The sequence below is a fragment of the Cavia porcellus genome, unplaced genomic scaffold (assembly GCF_034190915.1).
Source record: "Cavia porcellus strain 051 isolate PalLab524CR breed Dunkin Hartley unplaced genomic scaffold, mCavPor4.1 scaffold_9, whole genome shotgun sequence".
NCBI lineage: Eukaryota > Metazoa > Chordata > Mammalia > Rodentia > Caviidae > Cavia > Cavia porcellus.
The window spans coordinates 73111489-73126854 of record NW_026947492.1 but is presented as its reverse complement, the minus strand read 5'-3'; the positions used below and the strand labels follow the sequence as shown (position 1 = coordinate 73126854).

The window sequence follows — 15366 nt, the reverse complement described above, 5'->3', positions numbered from 1 at the left end:
CTCACTGGGCATGGTTCACTGATCGTACAAACAAACACTGCCCACCAGTGTGGCTGCCCACTCTGGCCCACTGAAGCTACCGCCTGGTAACAGCTTCACCCCATCCTGGGGCAGACAACAAATACCAGGTGCTTTGGGACAAGAGCTCACTTCACTGCTGCCCCTTAAGGCAAGTCTGGGGGTAGGGTTGGGGTTTGCAAAGTCAGGAGCCTAAGGAGCAGGGGCTGGGGTAGGAAAGGTCAGAGTGGCCAGAAGCTTGGCCCCTCTCGGCTGGAGCTCAGGGTGCCCTCCTGGCTCTTCCCCCAGCACTCAGGAGGGGGACACTCACCGGCAGTGGGAGGCTCTGTGCAGTCCGGGTGGGGGCTGCTCGCCCTCCTTCTCCCAGAGGGGTTCACTCTGGCCAGCTGCCACAGCTCCAGCTCCTCCTCAAGAGGGAAACCCCCAGAGCCAGATAGGGGATGGCACTGAAGTGCCCCAAGGACAAGCCGCCAGTCAGATGACACCTCGGGGAAGGTGAGGTGACCCAAGTAGGGAGGAGATGTAACCTGGCACCAGAAGCCAGGGGCCGAGGAGAGGCCAGGCAGGAACAGACCCCGGCCCAGTCAGGCAGGGACCTAGTGGCCCCTACCCCAACCCAGGACACACCTTGGGGCCTGCACCAGCCTCCCCATCCCAGCCCCTCTCCCTCCACAGGTGGCACTGCAGCAAGAAGACTGAGAGCCGCTGGCTCAGCCTGGGTCCGTGGGCTCTCCAGTTACACTAAAAGTGAGACCAAGGAAGATGGTATCAGGCCCAGCACACACAGTGCGGGCTCATCCAACATTGATGTGGCCCCGGATTGCCCCAAAGCCCCTTGTAGCTGAGTAGTCGACCCAGGGTCCCCACTTTCAGCTTCTCTGGGATGTTCCTGGAAAGTAGAAAAGGGTCCTTTGCTTCCAGCTCACTGCGCAAGGTCACACAAGGACTGCTCAGCCCAGTGATCTGAGAAGACCCCTCTGGCATAAGGGGGCTGGTACAGGATGGGGGTGGTTTGCTTAGTCAGCCACACAAACTCCCAGGACGAGGCTGCTGCTCAAGCAGGCTCCTAGGCCTCATATGTTCAGCCTGGGACTCAGAGAAGGTAGAGTGTGCCTTCCTTCCCTCACTTCCCAATCCCTCCACTCCACACAAAGACAGGAAGCTGGTAAGCCGCCCCCCACCATCAATTCTATGTGCTTCTGCGGTGATGCGCACTATGGTACACATCTACATGGCCACTCTGGCCATCGAGCTCTCACCCCTCCTCCCTGAAGGTGCACACATTCATCAGTATGCCACATTGTGCACTCACTTTTTTTTTCTTTTAAATTTTATTTAAGGAGAAAAAAGAAAAAAAAAAAACAAAAAAAGGGTACAAGTTATACAGAATTTCAGAAAAAATAAACAGTAGGAAATCACTAGTTAATAGATTACATATTGTCATCTTAGAAATAATTGTTCAAGTTACAAAATTAAAGCATATAGAGTGGACATTCAAACAGTGAGACTGCAAATAGTTCTGTTCAATGATCCAACTAAAACTTAGTAATATGATCATCTCTCTTACACACACATGCTGTTGTATACTTTAGAGCACTTTCTTTTCCTCTCTTTTGTACAATGACAATTACACATTTTGGGTTTTATTACTCCCACTGTTCTTATTACTTTTTTTTGAAGAGAGTAAAACCAAATGTGACATAACAGAGTCAGTCAAATCAAAAGGATGGACATAATGTAAAAACAAAATACAAGATGATCAACAATGGTTACCATAATGCCTCTTGCTATCTTACAAAGAATTGCCTATATCACCAGTTATAATAAAATTGAACAAAACAGTAAAGAACAAAACCGATAAAACCAAAACATTGGAGACATTAGAGGACTTCAAAAGAAGATAATAGTCAACCAGAATGGACAATCATAACGAATCTTATTGTCTTCATAGTTGTTGCCTATACTTTATAGTAACCCACTTTGATTTCCTATTAACTTGATTTGAAACCCTGTATTGCTCTCACCATCTTGTTTTGACTGATTTTCCTCTATTCTGTATTGCTTGATAGTACCAAGTTTGAAAGTATGTATACTCACTTTGAATAGGCACACAGGTGCACACTCCCTAGATCTTTGTCCCAGGCAGCCTGAACCTCACTGCCCCTGCGCTCTGACTACTGCTGCTGGAAGAGGGAAACCACCCGGTGTCAGTCTGCAGAAGGAGGAAGGAGGGGTGGTGCCAGGCCGCAGGGGCCCCTGGGTAAACCGTGATGGTCCTGACAAATGTGGAGTTGAACTACAGTGCCAGACCGAGTGGGGAGACACAGTCATGTTGGAAATAACTCCTTGTGAAGAGAGACTCGGGTCACTGTTTCCCTGGAGCTCTCCCTGACTCTGTGGACTCCTTAGACACTGGGACTTTATCTCCTGACCTGAGCTCTGTGCCACTCATTCTGACTCTAGCTTCCCATCTACTGCACAGTTCCCCACTGTTACTACCTACAGAACAGCACGAACAGGTTATTCCCTAAGGCCTACTGACTTCACAGAAAACTGAACACACACCCCTAGAGTTTTCTTTATTCATCTCTGGGTCTAAAGACCAAAACACCCGCCCAAAACTGCAGAAGGAGGGTGACTGGGAGCACCCATCTGAGCCCCAATAGCTAAATACTGTACCTTATGGACAGTCCACATTGCTCAGGATGGAGCAAAAGGAGACAGACCCCTCCCTCACACTGACTGCCCTTTCAAAATGGATCCCCACTGACCCCTGCACTGCCACTTTCCATCTGCCCCGCCCAGTCCAGTGGTCTGATGGATGCTAAAAATTCATCCGAAGAGAAGCAGGAACCCAGCAATGCCTCTGGCCACCTGCCTCAAGGGGCCTCACCAGCACTGCCACTGCCAAGGCCAGGACCTCCTGTCTCCACCTACCCTGTTTTTATTCATCCACCATGGACTTCCACTCACAAAACACTCACTGAAGCCGCAGGCTGCACACAACTCCAGAAGTAGAACAGTGCTTATTCAAGCAGTCCAGCCCCTTCAACTTCAGAAGAAACAGGCACCCAGAACCAACATTGTGCCAGAGCCAGAATGGGAATTAGCAGGGGAGTCAGGATCAAATCTTGGCCCAGCCATTTTCGCAAACATCTTCTTGCTTCATAAAATCAAGTGTACAGCAAATATGTCTCACTGCCTTATCTCCAAGTAGGCTTGGGATCCTAAGTGACGCCGTGCTTCTCCTGGCTGTCCCTAGCCCTGTTCTGTTGCTTCATGGTCCGCTCCGGGTTCCCTGCTGACTGTAACCATCAGCAGCGGGGACTGGGGTTAGCTGGGGGTCACTGTTGGTCCCTCTGTAGTGCTCTCTTCACAGCTGTGGATAAGCTTAAGCCTTAAGAGGGTGTATGTGTGTGTGTGGTCTGTTCTGATGAACGTAATCATTACATTCTACAAACATGAACTAAAAATAAAGAAGTAAGGGTGTGTACCCTCACTTATACCTTTGTTCTCCTCACCCCTCATGAAGGAGCTGAACTTTATCATCCATGCCTCAGGCAATGTTAAGGTCCCCAGCCCAAGTCCCTACCTCACCCTGCTTCTCATCCGTGGCCTAGAAACTCTACAAGTGTGCCCTTCTCACCCAATTAGTCCCCTTTGGTGACCACTTGCTCTTCATTAGCCATGCATCCTCAAGGCCTGGAGTGCTGCCTTCCATACAGTTCTCATCCCTCTCCGCCTCCTCTTCTTGGTCCTTCCCCTCATAGAATACCTGGGGCAGGGCCTGCCTGGGTTACTGTGTCTCTCACTGTACCCAAGAACTGTTTAACATTCATATTCAACTGAATGGGAAAGTCTCCATACTTTGCATGTCCCTTGTCATAGCTAACAGTACTGGGCACTGTCCTAAATACCCTGCATTAAGCCTTCCATAAGATAACTCATCTAATTCTCACAGCCACCCTTAGAGGTCCTAACAGCTTTATCTCCATTTTAAAGCTGAGATGACGGAGGTCCACAGGAGATACCAGGTCCACAGGAGATACCAAGGTCCCACAAAGACTGTGAGAATGATTGAGTACCTGAAAGCAAAAGCCAGAACCACTGTTGAAACAGCTGAGTTTTCACCCTCACTGTGGCCTGCACCCAAGCCCTATTCCTCACAAAATAGTGTAGCTTTGCTGGTGCCAAGACTGGTTCAAGAATCCAATTTTTGAAAAGAGAAGGACATATTTTGTTAGTTTTTATTTATTATATTACTCTCCCTTGACCTTTTTAGAAAGTAGTTAAGTAAGCCTTAGTATGAAAGGGCTATTTTTACAACAAAAATTCAACTGTTTCCCCAACTTGACAGAAACCAATCTGGGCACCTCTATGACCTGTTTGGGACCCAAATGGACAAAGAAAATCACACAAAGATATATCGTAGAAGATACCAGTGTGGTTCCCTTGTCACAAGTAAACTCCAGGCCAATCAAACCATGAGCTTCACTTCACTTCACTTTACTTAATCCCACAGTGGCTGTGCGGTCTAAGGATTAGGTTAGCTTCACTGAAAAGGTACACAAACTACAGTGAAGCCACTCCCATTTTATAACCAGGGAAACTAGAACTAAAGGAGAAGTAACTATGTACTTGATATACTTTTAAACTGTTGCACCTCTGGTTTTTTTTTTTTTTCTTACAAGTAGAAGATACGTTTTTATAATCAATCAAGTAATAGGAATTTCCTCTTACTGTGCATATTTACACAGATAGTAAGGGAGGAGCTGTTTGGCGAACCCTGCTCTAATACCTCGGTTTGTGCTCTCGATGGTTCTGTGCCATCTCAGTGGTCCCGTTTCTTGGGAGTCCCAGCCTTCCTATGCACCGTGCACCATGTCCTACTCCCCTGCACCGCTCTCTTATTCTCAAGTTACTACAGAGCTACAGTAACCAGAACAAAACAGAGAAGAGAGATAGTGACATAAGAATAAGCATATAGATGAACTAAAGACAACTGAGAGTCCAGAAATGAACATAGCCATCAATGACTTTTAACAAAGGGGCCAAGTCTATTTACTGGGAGAAATACCAATGTCTTCAACACATGATGTGAGGAGTACTGGACTTCTACATACAAAAGGTAAAGTTGGACTCCCACCTCATACTGTATACAAACATTAGCTAAAAATAGAAGAAAAACAGTAGAAAATGGGTAAATCTTTATGACTTTGGGTTTGGTAATGGATAAGTAACAAAAGAAAAAAAAGATAAGTTGGACTAACCAAAACTAAAAACTGATGTTCTTCAAATGTTCTTACCAAGAAACTGATAAGACAACTTACAGAATGGGAGAAAATACTTGCAAATCATATGTTATATGAGTTCAATATGCAGAATAAATAATTACAACTCAACATGTAATAAATAACCTGATTTTAAAATGCTCAAAGGACTTGAGCAGACTTTTTCCAAGTCATACAAATGACCAGTAAGCCATGAAAAGATGCTCAACACCATTAATCATTAGCGAAATGCAAATTAAGCACAGTGGAATCCTACTTCACACATCTTAGAATGACACTGCAGAAATAACATGCAGAAATTAACTGATACTTGTGAGGATGTGAAGAAATGATTATCAATGTACATTGCTGGTAGGAAACAATTTGTGGTTCCTCAAAAAAGCTAAAGTTAGAATATGATCCAACAATTACATTCCCAGGTATACATAGAAAAGAACAGAAAACAGAGACTTGAATATTGTATGGCAATATTCATTACAGCATTTTCTCAATAGCTAAAAGATGGACACAACTGAAGTGTCTATCAACAAGTGAATGAAGAAACAAAGTGTGGCGTGTGTGTATAGATGTGGATGTGTGTGCAAGCCCATGCACATATGAGATATTATTCCATCCAAAAAGGAACAAAGTTTTCATACTTGCAACAACATGGATGAATCTTGAAAACTTCATGCTGAGTAAAAGAAGGAAGACACAAGAGAAAAACTAATGTTCTACTCCACTCATATGAAATGTCTAGAACAGACAAATTCATAGATACAGAAAAGCATATTAAGATTATCAGGAGCTGGGAAGAAGAGTGACTGAGTTTTCCTTATCATGTTCCTGCTGCTGTCCTGAAGCACTGGTGGTATATATGTGACTGTCCCACCCACAGCTATTGGCACAAGTAGTACAGTCATTCACGGGCCAGTAATGCATGCGCCACCAGTGGTTCAAGTCATCCAAAAGTCAGACATACAAAGTATGGCCCCATCGTGAACGTGTTAATAGGTAGGAGCTTCTCCTGTTCAGGATTATGAAAAGATTTTGGAACTAGTGAGTGGTTACATAACATTACAAATATATCTGATGCCACTGAATTGTATACTTAGAAACCATTGAAACTGCTCACTCAATGTTATATTTTGCCACAATTAATATACCCTGGGTGTACTGCTTTACAATAGCAACAAACAACTGGAATTTTTAAAATATTATTTATAAAATCACTAAGAAATATACAATGCTAGCCGGGTGTGGTGGTGCATGTCTACCATCCTAGCACTTTGGGAGGTAAGGCAAGAAGATCACAAGTTCAAGCCCAGCCTAGGCAATTTAGTGACCTAGCCGGACCCTGTCTCCAAATTAAAAGTTTAAAAAGTACTGGGGAGGCAACTTAGCACAAAAGCCCTGGGCTCAATCTCTAATAATTCCAAAAGAAAGGGAAAGAGGAGAAACAAAGGAAAAGAGCACAGACAATAAACTTAAAAATAAGGTCAACTTATGTTTTTGTGTGTGTGTGAGGTTCTCACAATTTGCCCAGATTGGCCTCAAACTCCTCAGCTCAAATGATCCTCCTGATTCAGCCTCCCGAGTAGCTGGGATGATAGTTCGTACCACCATGACCAGCCTTGATTTTCAAAAAGTTTTAAAAAGAAAAAGGATACTTCCTTTCTTTTCCAAATAGTGACGGAACAATTGGATTTTTTTAAAAAATGAAACTACTGCATACAAAAAGTTAGCTCAAAGTACAGCACAGGTCTAAATTTAAAATATAAAAAAATTACTTGGAGGGAAAATTTGTCACTTAGGCAAATGATTTCTTAGATATGACACTAAACATACAGTCCATAAAACAACTCATTGATAAACTGGATTTCATCAGAAGTGAAAGCATGTGTCCTTGAAAATACATAAGAGAATGATAAGCAACAGATGGGGGAAATTTATTACAAGTTATGCATCTGATAAAGGACATGTATCCAAAATTTACAAAGAACCCTCAAAACTTAATAAGATAAACACTGCCGAATTTGAAAATTGAAAAGATATTTTAATAAACATTTCTCCCCAAAAAAAGACATAAAGATGACACATTCACATGAAAAAAAGCTCAACATCGTCAGTCATCGGGAAAACACAAAATAAAACCAAAACAATATGCTATTATATGCCTATTAGAATGGCTAATGCTAAAAGACTGATCAGCTTGTCCCAAGGATGTAGAGGAACTGGAACTCTCCTGTGCTGCTCATGAGAATGTTCCGTGGTGTACTCACTTTTGAAAAGTTACGTAGTTTCTTAAAAAGTTAACTGCAGACCTACCACATGTACCAGACACTCCAGTGTTAAATATTTGCCCAAGCGAAATAAAAATGTATGTTCATACATAGGCTTAACCCTGAATATCCAAAACAGCTTTTACTTGAAGTAGCCCAAACTGAGAATATATCCATGTAACAAAACATCATTTGGCAATAAAAAGAAATGATCTATTGCATTATGAAACAGAGAAGAATATGAAAATTATGCTGTCTGAAATAAATGATTAGCATTTATATAGATGGTTTACATTTATATAAAATTCTAGGAAATGCTAACAAATCAGTCAGTGGTTCTCTGAGGATGGGGCATGAGACACAGGAAATGGAGGAAGAGTAAGAAATATTACAAAGAGGCACAAGGACACACTGGCCTTCCTGGTGCTCGCAAACACACTAGGACATTCTACTTCAGGACCATTTTTACCTGCTGTTCTTCTCCCACTGAACATTCTTTCCAATTAACCACGATTTATTCCCTTTATTTTTTTCACATCTCTGCTAAAGCATCATCTCATCAGAAAGTTCTTAGACCACACTACATGACACATAATTCACTGCCATCACTATTTGTGTGCAGCATGACTCTGTCTTTGTACTCTGCTTTATTTTCTTCTGCATTTATTATACAAGCCACTTAGCACTGAATATATATATATACATATATATATATATATATATATGAAACTTACCTGTGCCTATCTCTTCCACTAGACAGAAAGAACTATGAGGAGACCCGGGTTTTGGCTTTGTTTTGTTCATTTCTCTGTCTCCAGTGTGGAAAATAGTGTCTGATATTTAGAAAGTGCTAAAAAATTACATATTAAATGAATGGCCCACTTTAAGAGACAGATGCCATTTCTTCATTTTTGTAGGTGGGGGTAAAGTCACATAACCATACTTAGTCACATTTTGAGCTCAAAATCAAAGTTCTGAACAGTTATGCTACTTTATTTCTGTGTCTGAAAGGCCAAACTGGTAAGCAGCCAGATGATTATAAAATAGGGCAGCAAAAGTGATTGCCTGTGGGAACAGAAATCAATTCATTCCTCTGGAGGACAATCTGACAATAGCCAAAAATTGAAATTGGAACCTCTCTTAAAAGAATTTGTTCGAATGAAATAATCAGACATGAGGGAAGCATGGTCTATATACACGGATATGTATCACAGAACTGTTTATAATAACAAAAAACTGAAAATGACCAAAAAAAAGTCCCCACAAGAGAATGACATAGGTGGAATAATGGAAGTGATGTGGAATCAGAAAGTGACAGCAAATCACGCCCAACGTGACTAACATCCTAAAGAGTGGAGGCGAAGCCATTTGGTTGCAGTCTGAAGGTGTGGATAAAAGTCACATACAGAGGGACCTTTCCAGTGATGAAGGTTTGGAGGAGTGACAGTAGCCACAGAGAAGTGAAAAAGATTGAGAGATGGTGTAGGTGACCTAGTTGAAGATGAAGACTGTGAAAGGGGTTGGTAATCTGTATAGCTGTGTCATTATGCACTAGTTTACCGGTAAAACCCCTGATCTGTGCAGGCTAGTGTTGTGGTGGGCATATGTAAGGGAACAGAAAGTTCTGGGTGAATGACCCTAGTAATCTACCGGATGGTCCAAGCTGGTAAGAGTTGGAGACGCCAAGAAAAGGGTGATAGACCCAGAGAAGTACCGAGATAAGGGCACCCTTGGGCATACAGCAGCAATGCGTAAGGGATGGGATGTTATTGTGCATGAGATCAAAAGTGAAGCAATTCCAGATATACCATCTAGGAATTTATCCTGTGAATAACTGGAGAGAAGTCTAGAATGGAAAGGTCCAGAAATTGTAAGTGAAGAGTGTTAACTTGGTCATCATACTGACATTGAAGATTTTCACCAAAATGACTGGAGCTTGAATGAAGACAATGGTTTACTGAGTACCAAGCTGCTGAAAACCAATGGACTTGCTGATACCTCTTTTGTGCCAGTCATTTATATACAGTGTTTCATGTTACCTTCATAAGAATCAGTGGCATAGCAAGAACAGATTAAAAGACAGGCTTGGAGCGTTCACAAGTGATGTCAAAGTTGTGAGTTAATTTGACTGGAAGGAAACTGAACAAGGACACAGCGTTGTCAGTGAAGGGTCTGACTTTGAATATGTTGAGTTAATAGTGTTGGTGGAATATCTTGATAGAGCACTTAGAGGTGTAGAGCTAAGGCTTAGTAAAAGGTCTGGGTTGAAGATAACTGATTTCTCTGTTAAAAGCATGAAAGTGATAACTGAGACCATGCAGGAGACAACATGGGCAGCTCTCCTGGAATGCAGAACAACTGTTTCAGTGTCAGTTAATCTGAGCCCCATCTCTACATACTGACATGTACAGAGCTGCTTATGCTATTTCCTTCTCCCTTCAACTGGCTCTAACCGATGCAGACAAGGCTGGCTGAGATACTGATACATAATCCTTGAAGCCAGCCAACAGCTTCCTGCTTCTTTGCATTGTGTTCCCTATAAATGGTTGAGCACAGTGGAATAGCAGAGCCATATAGCTCAAGGAATGTCAGCTGGGTTCCAGCCTGTAGAAAAGAGGCTATGACTTCCTAGCTCACAAATGTTTACATATAAAAAACTGAAGCAACAGCCTCCTAAATCATTCAAATGCTACCTCAGTCTAGTTATACAGATTGGCCTTTTTGAATACTCTTCTCCCTGCATACTGCAGGGGTGCTTTCTCTCCACCTGGCCAGTTCAGCTCACATTACTCATGTAATTCCCGTCAGTCTTACCGTCACTCATCCTCAAGCCATTCCCTTCTTCACGAGATAATAAATGCTGGGTGATGCCTTGGATCAAGGCCTTTGCTCTGTGAATCCTCACCTGGACCAGACTCAGGACCCCCTGGTTCCCCATAAATATGAATATGTCATAGTGTCTTTATTCTTACCATGGGTTGCACTGGAGGTGGTAGATTGATATTAATTTGCTAAGATTCCAATAATATTTCATGGGATCATAAATATAACTTTCTGGACTGCAAGGAGGATAGAAAAAGGGATTATAATATTTGGATTACAAGATTTTAAGGGATTACAACACACAGTATTCTGGTTACAGTTAAGACCAGCGTGTAGCCTGAGATGGATTATAATGAAAGAAAGGAGATCTTTGGTATGTGTTCACATCTGGACACTGGATCACGAGGAGTCAGCAATTTAAAATACATCAGCAGCATATAATGGTATACTGTAAAGTTGTCCTACATTGTTTACAGTCTGACCCTTCAAGAGGTTTACTTCTCCACCTCTTAAATATAGGCTGGCATTGTGACTTACTTTGATTAATGCAGCATGCCACTTGGATCCTGTACAAAATTCAAACGTATACCTCAAGTGGCCCTGTACTTTGTGCTGTCTCAATGGGAACCCTTCTGTAACCATATGAACACATCTGAGTGAGCTTATTGGAAGATGAGAAAATACACGGAAAAAGACTCCCACAGTTTGAGACTTCCTACCTGAAGGGCCAGCTAAGAAAGCAAGCTCACCCAGGAAACCTAAGCCTAAACTAGACCTTGAGATCGATCCAGGACAAGCTGAGGATCCACAGAATCTGGAGCCAATTAAAACAGTTGTTGTTCTCAGCTATGATGTTTAGGAGTGTTTCTGTTACACAGCATAGATAACTGATATACATATGGTCCCAGAACCAAAAGCAAAAATAACCTAAGTAAACACACTGCAGAGAGGCCCACCAGGATGGGAACTTGGAAGAAGAGTGATTTCCCAGTTCAAAGATGTGGTATGAGAAGGAGCTAAATAATAAGCTTGAAAGGTGAGTTTTCACTATTTTACAATGGTTACCTAGAGGGCTGGAAGGAGGGGGGAAAAGAATTACAGAATTTCACTTTTGATATCTCTGTACCCCAACCATGTGTTGCTTGTATAATACTTTTAAAAGCTTTATTGAGGACGGTGCACTTTTTCTAATAATTCAATATTGATGTTTTAAAAACCAAGCAGTTCGAGGATGGAAGTGAGAAGAGCTAAAAAGCTGAACCAGCTGTGTCACACCTGGGATGTCTTACAGAATACTGAGTACAGGGTCCCATCAGTGGCTAACCTGACTCATTTAGTTTGGACAAGGGCCCAGGAAGCTGTTTTTTTTCATATAGCTCCACAGATGTTGAGGTTGTCAGGGAAGACTAGAGTTCTGAAAACACACGGCAGGAAATATCTTTATTTCTGGGGCTAAAAAGAAGAGCTTCTAAAAACTAGAGTTCCCAGTTATCATCTTCAATACGTGTTAGTGAAACAGCAGGAGGCATGCCTTCCTACATGATTACCAAGTTCAAACCCTTTCTGCTGCCTCATTTCATATTCAAATTTTCCTATTTTACAGGTGAAAAATTGAGACTCAAAAAGGGGAAGTACTTTGTCCACGGTTAGTTAGGTAGAGTTAGGATTTAAATCCAGGTCACCTAATCCCAGTCTTTCTGGTTTTGTTTTTATGGGAGAAAAAAAGTCTGGCTGCAATACAGAATCAGCTCAATTTTAAATTTTTTTTCTCATATATGTATTAGGCCTTTCAGGTGCACTATCACTTATTTTCACTAGACTGAGCTCATCTGGGATGGAAAGGAATTACGTCTTTATACCCTTATCTCTAGGACCCAGTACATAGTTTGCTGAGTAAGTATGTGAATGAATCATCTGTGATCTGACCATAAGTTTGCAGATACCTCATTTTAAAGTTAATATTCCAATTCTTTTAGAATTCTTGCCTATAGAGAACGCTACATTTCAAAAGGGCAAGTTCACCGTGACTGACAGGCGGTGGACAACAGATTGCAAGGGTTACACATTGATAAAGGATTGATAACAACAGGGAATCTGCCAATTCAGACGGTATTTTTCCCTAGAGGAGGCAGTGAACGCAAAGTGAGGATGTGGACCCATCTCCAGGAGGAAGATGGCGTGCACTTGGACAGGTCGACGAAGACCCGTGGAGACCAAGGTAAAGATGCAAGCAACAGATGGGATCCATGGGAGGCAGGACCTAGGGAGGCTGGAGAGGGGTCTTAGGGGAATTAGCCCGGGGAAGGAGGGACATCTGTTTCTCCGAACCTAGGAAAACAAAGGTTTTCACAGAAGCAGCAGAGTGTTTTGTTTTGTTGCAGCAGCAGTACTGGGGACTGAATCTTCGGCCTTCTTCTCCTTGCTACATCCCTCAACCAACCTTTTATTTAAATCTGGAGATAGCATCTTGTAAACTACTGCACTGCCCAGGCTGGGCTCGGACCTTGCGATCCTCTTGCAGTCCCTCTCAGAGTGCTGGGATTACTAATGTGGCCAACCACGCCCAGCTAGAATTTTTCCAAGGGAGACAGAGCAGCGTAAAACTGCATTTTGGGAAGGTGAGAGCAGTTCAGTTGATAAAGTTTCTCTTCCAGCCTTCACGATATGTGGCCATAGATCAAAAATTTAACCTCCAGAAATCCGGCGACCGACAGGGAGTTTTGAACTTTTCTTTTTGAACTACTGTGTACTATCAGCCCGACCGATTTTATTTGAAATACAGAAGTGATATTTAACATACTAAAAAAGGTAGAGCCAATGTGATCTCAGAATAAATCTACCACTTCATCACCAACTCATTCCACTGTCCGTATTTTTCTCATTTCGCCAGGGAGGATGACTCCATCCTAAAGGACCAGTGCGTGGGGAGCGCGTCTGCAAAACGCCCACGCGGGCAGCAGCTTCCTGGCCACTCGGCCCGGCGCCTACAACACCCCCCCCGCCCCGCCGCCGGCTCGGGTGCCCAGACAGCCGCTGTACTCTATCTGCAGTTCGCCCCTGACCAGGTCGAGGGCAGCGAGTCGGGGACACTCAGCCTGCAGCCACCCTCCGTCCACTCCGCCGTCCATTCTGCCCAGCCAGCAGGGTGCAGATCCCTGGGACCAAGGCAACGTGGGGCGCAGTCTAGGGGCTGGAGTGCGGAGCCCGTCCAGCCCGCAGCCCTGCCACGCCTTTTCGTGCGCTTCCAGCGCCCAGGACGCCCGGGGTGGGGTGGGGGATGGGGCTGAGGGTGGGGGCCGAGGGGTGAGGGCAGGGGGCGGGGCCGCAGCTGGGGGCTCGGTGCCCGCGAGCCCTCCTCCATCCGCTCTGCCCGGGACTTGTGAGGACGCCCTCGCCCGAGCTCTGGCCCGCGCACCGGAGGCCCCGCGTACCCCGCGCCCGCTGGCCCGAGCCCACCTGGGGGTCCGGCACCCACGCCCGCCCCGAGGCCCGGGCTCGGCACGCGTGCAGGCGTCCGCGGCACCCACTCGGGCCACCTGGCGGCCCGGCGCAGCGTCCCTGCGCGCCCTACCTGTCGTAGCTCCAGCGGCTGTAGGACAGGGTCCGGTGGCTGCTGACTCCCTCCATCGCCGCCTCCGGACTCGGCGCCCGCTCCGAGGGCTGCGCGGCTGCGCCTGGCTGGGCGATTCCCCGCCGGCGGCGGGTCCGGGCGCGGGCGCGGGCGGAGGACTGTACCATTCGCCCCCCGGGGGTGCCCCCCACCGGCGGTGCCAATGGCGAGGGCGCGCGGGCTGCGGGGACCCGAGCCCGTGGGGCCCCCTCCCCTGCGCGTGGGTCCCGCGGGGGCGCGGCTGCGGCAACCAGACTGCTTATTTATTTATTTCCGATGTGTGCCCCGCGTCGTCATGGCAACCGCTCCATCTTTTCCGGCGTCACTAGGGCACCGCTGCTTTCAAACCTTCCCGGGTCAGGGACTGCTGAGAGGCTGTTCTATCTGCTTGCGTGGGCATCCCGGATACGGTGTCCTTACTCAGGGCTTTTCTGTACAAATGTCCCCTCCTTTTTGGCGTAAGTCTTCAACGTCCTTTAGCTCTCACCTTCCACCTACAGATTCCCCCTCTTTGGGGAACGCGAATATCTGTCCCCCTCATTTCCTAGATTCAGGCTTCTCCGCCCCTGCTTCCCCAACGTGGAAGTCCTTCCTTGGCCGCCTTTCTTTCCTCACTTCAAACTGCTTCTCCTTGCCAGGAACAGAAAGCTTTTTTCCCTCTTCCCAAACTGTATTCTTTTGGTACTCTAGCGTAGTATGGCCCTCTTGAGTTCTGAAAACGAAGTTCTATAAACACTCCCATTTCTAAGTCATCTCATTCAATTTATGTGTCTTTGTGCTTTCCCTTCATTACTAAAAATCCTTTGGGAAACATCCATTGTCTTAGTTCAGTCAGGAGAGAAGATGGGGACCCAAGGAAGAAGGCTAAGGAGCATGGTCCTCTGGCTGAGGCAGATGGGATAAGTAGAGGCAGCCGGGTCACTTTGGTCTGCCAGGCTCCTCTTGCCCTTCCCCCACGTTGGGCTGCTGGCTGCAGGGATTTACAAGTATAATCTTCTTGCCTTTCTTGCTGAGGTCACACAAACCTAAGAAGGACCTTTCAGTGCAGCTGTTATGGGACGCTTGTGCTAACTTCTGGTGGGGGCCAGAGTCCTGGAGGAGGTGCCTAAGTTCCCTGGACTGGAGGGCAGGGAGGTAGGCTTCAGGTTGTTGGTGTTTGGATCCTGCCAGCTCCTGTGAACCTAGAGTTAACTCTGTGTGTTAAGAGGCTGCAACTGGCAGTGTGCCTGTTGAATCCAGTCTTCAACAAGTCTGTCCTAAACAATGCTTTTCCATTGAGTAAACTGGTGACACTTAATCAGGAGACTTAAAAGATAATCAATCTAGTTTTCTATCTTCTCTTGAATACTCAGAAATCTGGCAT

General features: G+C 45.0%; 1 protein-coding gene across 2 annotated transcripts in view; it reads right to left on the bottom strand.

The window, feature by feature from the left end:
• Positions 1-14235, bottom strand: part of Tub (TUB bipartite transcription factor) — an 88730-nt gene extending 74495 nt beyond the window's left edge. Inside the window, exon 1 of one of the 2 annotated variants that reach the window (XM_063256688.1) lies at positions 13965-14235. In XM_063256688.1, the coding sequence (XP_063112758.1) occupies positions 13965-14131 (167 nt within the window). In that variant the 5' untranslated portion in view covers positions 14132-14235. The remainder of the gene's footprint in view (positions 1-13964) is intronic. The other variant, XM_063256690.1, reaches the window with a different exon arrangement.
• Between the last annotated feature and the right edge of the window lie 1131 nt (positions 14236-15366).